The sequence below is a fragment of the Micropterus salmoides genome, unplaced genomic scaffold, assembly GCF_014851395.1.
Source record: "Micropterus salmoides isolate LMB-PRFRI ecotype aquatic unplaced genomic scaffold, ASM1485139v1 Ms_hic_scaffold_1, whole genome shotgun sequence".
In the NCBI taxonomy this organism is placed as follows: domain Eukaryota; kingdom Metazoa; phylum Chordata; class Actinopteri; order Centrarchiformes; family Centrarchidae; genus Micropterus; species Micropterus salmoides.
Window position 1 is genome coordinate 60,311,950 of NW_024040040.1, and position 12,412 is coordinate 60,324,361.

At 40.1% G+C, this 12,412-nt stretch overlaps 1 protein-coding gene across 3 annotated transcripts in view; it reads right to left on the bottom strand.

Annotated features, from left to right (window-relative positions):
- Window positions 1–2,137: 2,137 nt before the first annotated feature.
- ero1b (endoplasmic reticulum oxidoreductase 1 beta) overlaps window positions 2,138–12,412 on the bottom strand; it is a 34,428-nt gene continuing 24,153 nt past the window's right edge. For 2 of the 3 annotated variants that reach the window (XM_038734032.1, XM_038734047.1), the window contains exons 14-16: window positions 10,660–10,746; window positions 7,623–7,756; window positions 6,689–7,352 (exon numbers count right to left, since the gene is read on the bottom strand). In XM_038734032.1, the coding sequence (XP_038589960.1) occupies window positions 7,265–7,352; window positions 7,623–7,756; window positions 10,660–10,746 (309 nt within the window). In that variant the 3' untranslated portion in view covers window positions 6,689–7,264. Of the gene's footprint in view, window positions 6,445–6,688; window positions 7,353–7,622; window positions 7,757–10,659; window positions 10,747–12,412 lie in introns of those variants that run through there. The other variant, XM_038734040.1, reaches the window with a different exon arrangement.

The window sequence follows — 12,412 nt, forward strand, 5'->3', positions numbered from 1 at the left end:
TGTTTAGCGGACAGATGGCCGCTGTAATGACAAATTAACAAATTTAACTGGTATTTAGCGAGAGCAGCACAACACGCTACCAACACACAAGCACCGGAAGCGGAAATGAGTCAAAACACTTACCGCAGTACGTCAGCAATCAGCCTGAGGAAGGTTCAGGATTTGTCTGTGGGAAGCTTGCAAGTAATTTCACATGAGAAGGCTCATGGGGAGCACCAAGTGCCCTTTGGTTGACCCAAGTACCATAAGTACCTAAGTATCTATGAAATCCACGATTAAACTCTTCTTCTGGTTTTGTTTTATCCTTTTGGATACAAATTAAAACAAACCAGATCAGCCCGTTCTCATGACCATAGCATCATATCTACGCTTTTCCACGTCCTTCGGTGTCTGGTACCAACACATGGCAGGCATTAGCGCCATAGATCAACACACTGGGGGGAAGCTCTTTAGCACCACTGTTCAAAGCTAAAAGTACTGCTATTGCTATACTAAAAATAACCGAGAAGTCCAAGTAAAGGGGTGGTTGGGGTGGATGGGTGGGCCAAAGACCGGACAACCGGTCAACATTGATTCCTGTTAGTGATGTAACGTAAATTACATAACTTACGTTACTTAACTTAGGTAATTGAAGTCAAGAAAGTAACATGAAATTTTAACACAAATCATGATCCTTTCATAAACCTAACCAAGTAAATTTGTTGCCTAAACCTAACCAAACTGCAATGTTTTATATTTTACAACATTGTACAACGTTAACCACTAGTTTTATTTTGAAAGTCTAACTGGCCGTTGCATAGTTACTAACTTGACCGCAGTGCCCTACACGTACAAAAATGACGCTTAAGGGTACCTAGGGGATTAAAAACGATGCCATGGGGTCTTGACCAAGCATCTATATGTGACGCCCTGGGATGAGAATGGGTTGTTTGGTACCAAGGCACAATGTAGACTTTAGCGTCATGGTTTAACGCTACAAGTAGGCCTGGTATAAATAACAGTCCAAGTAAGGAGGAGACTGCGGTGGATGGGTGGGTCAGAAACTGGAGTTTGAACGCAAAGAACAGGGTTTGTTTCCCGCATGAAACAAAGACTCAATAGTGATTCTTTTGATTCTTTTGAACCCAAACCATGATCTTTTCCTAAACAAGTACTTTTGTTGCCTAAACCTAACCAAACTGCTAAGTTTCACAATGTTAACCAATAGTTTTATTTTAAAACGTCTAACCAGACGTTGCATATTTATTCATACTAACTTGACCGCGTAGCTCTACATGTATTGAGTATGTTTGCATGCTGTTGTTTGCATTTAACATAGCCTCACAGAGCCACTAGCTGTTTACCCAGCTTCCATTCTTTATGCTACACTAAGCTAACCCAGTGCTGTAAACTTCAGATGCCCTGTGGAGTTTTATTGTAAACAAAGATTTTTTTTACATTCAGTGTTTCTCACCAGGCCTCACAAACATGTTGAGTGACAGTTTTAAATAATGTTCACCAGTGTGCAGTCTTCTTCACTGCCTTTCTTGCCGCATTATCATCACACTAGATGGACAAAAGTATTGTGACGCCACTGTCCTAATACTTTTGGTAGGGCTTTTTATTCATGGTGTTGTCTTTGTTAAAGGAAATCTTAAAGCTCTAGCGTAGAAATTTAGACAATAGTTCTTTCAACAGTTTCTGTTTGGCCTTTTCCCCGTGCACAAAGCCAGCTCCATGAAGACAAGGTTTTCCCAGTTTGGTGTGAAAGAACTGGACCGGCCCGCTCAGAGCCCTAACCTCAACCCTATCCAACACCTTCAGGATGAACTTGAACGGAGATCACAAACGCTCTTCATAATGAACGGGCAAAAACATAGACAAACTCCAACATCTTGTAGAACGCATTTCCCAGAAGAGTGGAAGCTGTTAGAGCTGCAAAGAGGGACCAACTCCATATTAATGCCTCTTGATTTACAATGGGCGTCTACTCTCTGAGTGTCTTCAACCAACCTGCCTTGGATAACTATGACCTGGATGACTGAGAATGTCACAGAGATGCATTTCCCAAATAAAAGCTCTAATAACAACAAAAAAAGTTTTTCTGGATCAGTTTGAAACTTGCAGGAGATTGTAACCAAAAACCAAACAGAGTCAGTGATGTCCAGAAATATTTATTCCAATGTGCAAATAAATATACTCAACAGGTACACACATTGACATGGTGCAACTATATATATATTCTTAGAGATCAGAAAGCAAAAGAAAGAAAACGTCAACGTGTGCTGCCTTTTACAAACTGCAGGGCGTGAAAATCTGAAGCAGACCATTTTTTTTCTTCTCTTTTTCCAAAAAAAGCAAATTAGTTTTAAGGCTGCCGAGCGGGACGTCCAGCTGCTGGAAGGCATGCAAGGCTCGGAGGAAGGCATGCACCCACATTCTCACACATACACACATTCTGCTACACATCCACACAAAGAAACAAAGCCAGACTCTCTTACGGAGGCTGGAAGACGAATTTATAATAACCTGATAATGATGGAGGCAACAAAAAAGGTCATAATGGTTTAAAATGTTTAAGCAACAGAATCCATACTTGTGCAACGTAAAAACTACTGAGTACTATTTTAAATTTTAATTTCACTGAAAGGAAAAAATTTACTTCCATCTATCTGACTCTTCATGTTTCAGTTCACAAAAAAATTATTCCGGGTTTCCAGCTTCTGATTTTAAAGGATTATTTACTTAAACTTTTAGTTTTTGTTTCATTCACATTTCATGTCTTATTTATTTTTTACGCACACTTTATGTTTTGCACCCAGAAACACAAACTCTCACACGTCTCGTTGGCACAAACCTTATTTCTCACAAAAAACAAAACAAGTTTAAATAGCATTAATGAACCCCCACCTCAAACAAACAAAGGCTCCAATATTGTGTTAAAGCACACGGCAGGGCCAAGCAGGAGTACTGATATTTTCAATATCCTATTTTTAGATTTAGAACAAGACACATCAGCCAAATCTGCATTTATAATGTATGGCCAGAAAAAACAAAAGCTTAAACATCTGAAAAGCCAGGACTTATTGTAACATCATGTCTGCAAACTATCATAGAATCAATCAAGTAAAAGATAAAAAACACTTCCTGGGTATCACAAACACAAACAAATGTAGTTAACTTAAAACTCTTTGGTCCACTTCACATTTTACTGCTGAACAAAAGAAACAGTCGAAATGTGACTAAATGTGTGGAAACGCCTCATCCAGCGTCATCTTTTAACGCACGCCAAAGCAGCGACCGCCACCGCGAAAATATCCCAATATGCAGTTCTCCTAACAGCCACTAGGTGCCCACTACGACAATATTAGTAATAGTATGGAGTCCTCCCCCTTCCCTCTCAAGGGACCTTATTTCAGAAAAAATATGTACGGTAGTTAGCGAGACAACTAATGCTTAGATCCCTTTTGAATTGTGTCCTGAATTACACACGATGTTTTTCAGTTTAAAGATTATTTAAGTCAAGAAAGTCGCAGTTTGTCGTAAAGCAATAAAGCAACATTTACATTTGTGTAAAACCGTTTAATGATCTCCATCTCTTGTCTCACAATATACGTGACTAATGTGTTAGCGCTGTAATGCTAAGCTAACGTTCATTGCTTACTTGCTACTAGCTAGGTAGCTTAGCTATGTTCCACGCACAGATTTATTTCACCTGATGCGTTTAATCCAACAACTCCTGGTCCTTTCATCACATCATCTACACATGACTCTTTGACATTAGTTTCAGCGACGTTAGCTTCAGAAACGTGAAATTCACTTAGCTTCAGTAACAGAAGCTTCAGGCACCTTAGCTTCAGTGATGTTAGCTTCAGTAAACTTAGCTTAGATTTTTTGGTTTGTGATCTTTGTAATTACAAATTTACAGTTTTAAAACAAACTGCGACTTTATTGACTTCAATCATCTTTTAAACACAGACAAACGTGTGTAATTCAGAACAATATTCAAACGGGATATAAACATTAGTTGTCTCTTTTTTTGCAAAATAAGGTCCCATGGTGGTCCACCAGAAGGGGAGGGACTTAGGCTTTCTATTAAGGCTGACAAAAGGGTGATTTTTGTTTGTTTGATTGACGAATGTCTTAGCCCATCACATTCAGCTGTGGTTGCAGCTCTTCTCAGGCGTCAGAAACCTACAGGTGATGTCACGAATGCAGCATGCAGTCTAATGACGTCAACGTAAGATGGACGGGCTCCGCGTCCTTTGCTTGTTTGACGTTGCAGGCTCTCTTTGTTATCACCTGTCATTTTCTCTCATACGCCGTGGTAAATTTAAAGTCTGGTGATATTCTATATTTTATTCTGTCAAACCCACATTGGCTCAGTCCCACATACACCGTCCTGCTGCCTCAAATACTCACTATAGAGCGCCACATGTGGATTCATCCGCCACTGAAACTTTTTTTTTTTTTAAACATTAAACTATATATTTGAGAGGTGGATTTATATCTTCAGTAGGAACCAATGGACTTGGAGCCGAGAATCACAGACAGAAATGAGGTACAAAGATATATAGAATAACACCAGACTGACCATTTAAGGAGAATATTTTTTCCCCTCTGCCGTTGCACCTCCGCTTTGCTCACATTTGAAATATAAACACTGAGAAAACTTACAAATCCTAGCTTTTCCATTTGAATAAATCTAATAAATCTGTCTTGAACAAACTTGTGTCTTGAGAAGACGACATGGCCGAAGCAGCAACTAGACAGACAGGCAGCAACATTAATCCAGAAACTCGAAAAGCATCACTAGTTATCGCAAGAGCAAAAATCTGCTACTGAATCAAGTTTATGGTTATTTTACTATTGAATCAAGTCGTAGTCCATTATTTTATAGCTGCAACTGTTGATCTACACACACACACACACACACACACACACACACACACACACGTGCAAACACCACCAACGTGTTCAGCTTCTTCAGCTTAGAATGAAATCGGTTGCTTCATGTTGATATATCAGACGAATCACAGAGCTAATTAAAGGTGTGTGTTTGGTTTAATCTGCCAGACAAATGTTCAACTTATTTTTAATATCAAGTGTTAGAACCAGAGTCCCCAGATACAGAGACGTATATACTATCTTGTATTGCGCTGATAGAAAAAGTAAACCACTGAACACTTGTGTGACAATAACATAATTAACGGCGCTGAGATAAGATATTCAGACACAGTCCTGGTCTCTGGTCTGCTGGATTCTGTCCAGTCCAGGAGCCTGGATGAGTTAAATATTTTCAAACATAAATCTTCAAAATTGGCACTTATTTTTCTCACACCTCAGAAATCCAGTATCGGTGGGATGACAGCATTGGTTTGTAGGGGGAGTTGGTGGATCCAGAGTTTCCAAATTTTTTTTTTTATGTAAAAACTTGATTTTCTAGATGTTTTACATTTTACACACTGTGCAAAATAAAACGTTCGAATTCATAAAGTTAATCTGAATCACCTCGTCACTGCGGAGATATTTCACACGTTTAATGTCTGAAGACGCCTTCAAAAAATGTCCACAAGCTTCTGATCAGCTGTGTCAAAAACCCAGCAGCATGTGGGGCCAGCGGAAACTTCTCACATATGTCTGCACACACACACACACACACACACAAACCTTCTAGCAAGCGGACATTACATAGGCCTGAGATGGTTAACATGAGCAGATTGGTCCAGATCCTCAGGCTTTGAGCAACAAACTTCTCTAAAAACAACAGAAGAGGAAGAGAGAGGAGAGGAAGAAAGGAAAATATATAAAACAAACTGGCGGCAGCAGCAGCATCCTGACGTTTTAATCTGGACAAATCGAGTCATTTTTCTACATCTTCACAGGACAGCCGTGAAGGTCGGCCTCAGGTACACGAGTCCAACAGGATGTGATATCAGCAGAGGGCGGGGTCAGCCAGAAACAGACAAATGAACGAGGAAGTGATTTAAGACATGTTTTTCCCCTCGTTGCTTCCCGTCCCAATTATTCCCTTCAGATTGTCGAACATCTGCTGATTTCACAGCTCAACTTCTCAAAACAGACCAAAAGAAATAATATTTAAATGAAAAAGAAAAAAGGTCAGAGTTCATCACCGACACGTTTTACTGCAGAGAAAAAAGATGTCAGGTGAAGTTTTCAGAGACTTTTCTGACGTAGGCAAGAGGAGGCAGAAGAGTTAACATTCATGATCTATCTGACAGAGGAGGAGGGACAGAAGAGAGGGAGAAGTGGTTTAGGAATGTTGTTTGTAGGGTTCGCTGCTGATCCTGATGTCCATGAGAAAGGGCTTCTTCAGGGCGAGGATTAGACTATTGCAGTTCTCCGAGGCACCACCTACTGGCCGGGTGAAACATCACCGTCTGTTACCTTTTCTCCTTCAAAAGCAGGCGGAAATTGTGCAGTTGATGTATACTGGTGGACAACCTGAGACAGAGAGAGAGACAACTTTCTAACCTCACACCCTAAATATAAAACATTGAGAAAAACACTTCAAATTTCTATCAGACACACAGAAACTCCCCTATTTACTGGGAGAAATGCCAGAATGCCAAATCATTGCAGCGATATATACATCTCCCCATGCCACAAACTGAGGACAACAATTGGAAACTCAGACTAGACTGATGAATATATTAAATAATTGTACTTTTTTTTTAAGAAAACACACTTTTAATGTTTTATTTACTTTATTTTTATATATATTATAAAAAACACACACCTTTACTGTGTATTTACTTTGCTTTGAACTATATGAAATGAATTGTTCTTTATTTATCCGTATCCTAATTTATTTGTAGCTTTGGCAATATTGTTGTTTGACATTCATGCCAATAAAGCTGAATTGAATTGAGATAGAGAATGTCAGCAAGCGGAACAAATTATTATTAAATGAGTCATTCTATAATTAGGGGTCCATTTCATTTCAACAAAAAGTTAAGAAATCCGTTTGTCTTTACCTAATTACTCTAGTTGTTTCCATAATATACCATTTTATTGTTCAAAATTACATAGTTGCAAAGTTTAAGCTTGAAATACTTTTTAAATCTTTGAATGAAAAAAACCAGCCTTACAGACAAATGTGTCATTGAAGACTACAAGTACTACACATTTGACAAAACATTAGCTTAAAAGGTTCTTGAGTCAATTCACCAGGGGTTTTGAGTTTGTGTAAGTGATTAAACACATGAATTTTGAGCTGGATAACATTCTGTGGGACTGGGGCGGCTGTAGAGCGGGTTGGCCGTTAATCTGAAGGTCGGCGGTTCAATCCCGGCTCCCCCAGGCTGAATGTCGAAGTGTCCTTGGGCAAGATACTGAACCCCGAATTGCCCCTATGTGTGAACGTTAGTTTCAGTTTGAGCACTTTTCAGTGAATGAATGCAGATGTAGTGTAAAAGCGCTTTGAGTGGTCGAAAAGACTAGAAAGGCGTAAAAGTACGGAACATTTACGCTATCGTCAAGGCTGAATATTTTTTCAACATAAATCCCTAATACACCGAATTTAGTTATTCAACGTCATTATGTAGAAATGTCCACCATCACCATCAATATCTTCAAGATATTACTTCAAATGGATTAAGCTAAGAACAGTATGAACGTACCTGCCGAAGCCATTCAGTAAGGCCACGATCTCCTGTCGGGTCAGCTGGAAACCTTTAGAGGGACTGTGTTCAGGCAGGTTCTGGATCTCCTTCTCAGAGAAGAGGATCTTCAGAGCTGTCCCCAGACCCTGAGTCTGGACACGACACACAGAAGGGGTGCAAACTGTAAGCTTTTAAAAATGTACTTACATGATTCCCCAGCAAAGAGAAATCACTACACTGAAACTTCACTTCAATTAGGGGTTTGATGAGATCGCGCGTCACAAGATCTTGTGAGATTGAATCGAGATATTTCTCGTCAGGTAAAAAGCTATCTTGTGAGACTCACGCAAATTACATTTTTCACAAACTGTCAAGCCACACATTAATTTTTTCACGCAGTGAAATACAAATGTTTAACTGATAACTGCATCGGTCAAACGGTCTGAGGGGGATAACGTTACTAACAGCAGATCAATAACGTAATGCACAGCAGAGTAAAGGGCAGCTCGACTTCTTATCATATGATGACAGTCTGGTAATATTCTGCCTTTTCTATGAACATGTCAGAGAACACTTATGTGAGAGAGATTCTGAATGTGCAGAAAGTTTTGAACATGAGCAGAAAACCTGCTGAAACACAGGAGTTATTAAAGTCCAGGAGTTTATGACTAAATTAAAATTCAATAATTTATGATTATGGTGAAAAGGTGCCACAGTCACATTTAAAGAGGTTACTTCCCCAAACAAAGACACTAAAGCCCCTTTTCCACTGCACGGTACCAGCTGGACTCTACTTTTTTTTGGTTTTCCATTGTGAAAAGTTGTACCTGTACCTGCTTCCAGGTACTTTTTTTGTATCACCTCCATCATGGTTCCAAGTGAGCTGAGGCAAAACTGAAATGTGACATGAAAACACAGCAGACTGCTGATTGGTCAAAGAGAATAGTCACTATTGACTGCGTCATCTTTGCGTGCACCAGAAAGAGGCCGGCAACAGAAAGTTTTAAATTTTACAATTTTCATACATAATTTCATCTCTAAATCCACTTCTGAGAAGTTTTGAGGTGAGAAATCAACTGTGGAGTTTTCGAATATTGACAGTTTTACGAAAAGTGATGGCGGAACAAAAATGTGCTTGAAAGTTTTCGGAGTTGAGGAGCTCCTCAAGTTGCGGTGGGGGAAGCCTGCGCGAACTCGCGGGAGGAGGCCGGCCAGCCGCCCGCTCACAGAGCCCTCTGCTCCCGTCGTCACAAAGACCGCTGCAGCAACAACGGCGGAGGAAAACACAGCTGGAAGACCGCTCATCTGTCTTTACATTCTGAGGAATGTTGAAACGCTTTAACTTGAATCAAGAGACAGCTGTTGTGGGTCGCTGGTGTGTGTGTCACATTGAAGATTACGTCGCGACAGTTGTGTGTGACGTTACTATGACGACCAGCTACATGACAGGTACCATCTCTGGGTAATATCTGCAATGGAAAACGGAGCACGGCCAAACCAAGGCGAGGCGAGTTGAGCTGGTACTGGTAATGGAAAAACGGCAAAAGAGGAGGGAAGACTAAATCATGACTCAGCTGGGGGGATGTTAAATAAGTTGATCTACAAGAGAAACTGATCTGAGAGCAGCACAGAATGACTGAGAGCTGCACTGACTTAGATTCTGTTATAGTTATAAATTGAATCATCACCTGCCACCAGAATTTTGTTCCACTTTACATAAATAAAATTAAAAAAATCACCATAAACTGGTGCAGAAAAATTCATCAGAATGCAGGAAATTAAGTGTTTAATACTGAATTTTTTAAATATAATTCAGCACTAAAGATTTCTTAAAAACAGTGTTAAAATCTCTTTATCGTGGGTTAAGTGTCTTGTCACACCCCTATTCACAATAGGGAATAAATTTTGGGAAATATGCTACAGCCAGAAGCTGATTAGCTTAGCTTAGCACAAACACTGGAAACAGGGGGAAACAGCTTGCCTGGCCCTGTTCAAAGGTAAAAAACCACCTGCTAGCACCTTTAAATCTCATTAATTAACATGTTATTTACAATAGAGCGCTCAATTCCCTTCCCGCTCCTTGTTTTAGAAAAATATGTACGGTAACAGTATGTAACAGTAAGCGACAACTAAGATCATTTTTGTCAAGAAAGTCGCAGTTGTTTGTAAAACATGTAAATGTAAATGCTCCTTACTTGTACAGCGCCACTTTCATTCACTGTTTCAAACAGAAACTAACATTCACACACATTCATACACTGATGGAACAGCCACCAGAGGCAATTCAGGGTTCTGTATCTTGCCCAAGGGCAGCCTGGAGGATCCGAGGATTGGACCGTCGACCTTCTGATTAACGGGCAACCCGCTCTACCTCCTGAGTCACAGCCGCGCAGTAAAGTAGCATTTAGTCTTGTGTGAAACCACTCTATGAACTACATCTCTTGTCTCGCACAACGTATGTCACCAACATGTTAGTGCTGTAATGCTAAGCTAACGGCTTTCTTGCTACAAGCGAGGTAGCTTAGCAATGTTCCACGCACAGATGTAATCCTACCAACCCTTGACCCTCTCAGCTAATCATCATCATCATCATCATCATCTACACATGTTAGCTTCGACTCTCAGCTTTGTGGTCTTTGTAGTTACATATTTTCAGTCTTGCAATTAAACAGCAACACAAACTGTGACTTTCTTGACTTAAATGATATTTTAAACAGATAAACATGGTGTGTGTAATTCAGGACGCAATTCAAACAGGATCTAAACATTAGTTGTTTCTCGCAGTTGGCTACCGTACATATAATATACCTGTTTCCCATTCAGCAAAAATATGTTTAAAAAGGAGTCTTAATGCTGTTCTTTTAGCACGCCCATTGACAGCCTCATTAGCTCAAGTTTACAGATTCATGTTGCTAAATGTGTTTAAATTCTGGAAATGTTATATGTAAATGAAATTTGTATTTTATTGGTGTTAATAAGAATAAATAAATAACAATTGAACATATTTCAGTGAAAACCTGTGACAGCAAACACCCAGCAGAGAGAAGTGGCTCACCTGTAGTTTTCCCCACAGTCGACATTTGCTGCAGCCGACACAGTCCATGATCCTAGAGATGTTTTTAAAATGGAGGCGGAATTCCTCCTGAAGAGTAAAAGAGAGCAGACGAATATGTGAAAACACAAAAGCACTTTGGATCAAACGTGTACCAAGCAGCACTCATTGATAAAGTGTCAGAAACTGTGATGATAAGTGGTGCTAATTGGCAGAGTTTCAGGAGCGGGACCACACATCAAGCGCGTCATCGCCAGCATTTCCATAAATACCCACACATCCTAAGTCCTCCCCTTCTCCCTCGTATCCTGCATCCCTCTCTCCCACCCCTTTCTCTGTCCTGCCTCCTGATCTCCTTCCTCCTCTCCATAGGTTTATAGGGGGCCCGTCGTGCCCGGGTGCTACGGCGGATTTCCCTACTGTAGCTTCCCCACAACGCTTTCTAATGTCTATTCAGCTACTGCAAGCTTAATACATCTTCTGTTCGTTACTCAATAAATCATTTAATCATACCCGTTGATTATGGTCCTTGCTAGTGAAGATGGAATATAGTGTTGCTGATCTGCTGAATCATCTAAAATTAACAATTAAATGAAGTTTTGTTCATTATTTCACTGTAGGATCAACCAATGCTGCTCTCTCTTCCTTCATCAATATTATATATAATAAATATAATTAGGGATGCAGCTAGCGATGATTTTAGTACTCGAAGCTTTTATAGATTATTTCAATGATTCATTGATGCGTCGTTTAAGAAGTACTTTTGCTTGGCGGCGGATCAGCTGTGTACACTGATAGACGATAGATATTTATTCCTCCTTTCGGAAATTCATTGTGTGTCAAGTATCAGACCAACAACATCAACAGACGAACAACCAGACTGCTTTACCAACACAAACATCACACGAGTGCTACAAGTTATACTGAGGTGCAGCTCCCGACACCCAGTTAACTCATGACTATGACGTTACACAAGAGGGTCCAACTGCAGACCTCCACTGCCAGGCCGGTCAGGACAGGAAATACACGCAAAAACTACAAAATATAAGCGTGCGATTTGACAGGAAACGCATTCAAAAATTATAAAGTTTAATCAGATAGACATAGGGGGAGGGTTTTTGTGATTGATTTATATTTAATTATTTAGTCAACATTGTAATGGGAAACTAGCAGTCTATTTGAGCCTATTCTACTTAGCTCTTAACGTGCCAACAAACCCCACTGTATATCGCTTCAATCATTCAACTAGTAACAGCATCTTTTTACAGGCACTATTTATTTATTCTGTCAAAATATGACGTTAATTCCGTCCACACAGCCACATCCATTCACAGAAAAACATTGTCGTTGATTAAGAGTGTAACTCTCTTCCAGTCATCTTAAAAGAAACACACACACACACACACACACTTCTCATTCATAATTTACCTTTGAAGAGTAATATACTATGGCATTGTACTGCTATCAGCTGAATTTAATAGGAAAAAAAAACTGTGGAAACTGGCCTACAATTTGAGCTTCGAGGGGTGTGTAGTATAACGGACATTACCGGCGCCCAACTTCGAGGGCGTTATCTCTTAACTTCTGAGCATGAGAAATACAAGGTGTGGCGTGTGAGCATGTGAACTGGCTGAAATGCGTGTCTCACAGTGAATGCGTGAGACTTGAGAGCCCTGTGCTGTAACTGGTACCTTGTCTGTGGTCCGCTGGCAGAACACCGGCTGCTTTCTGATCAGGTGCCGTCGTGTTGTTGCTC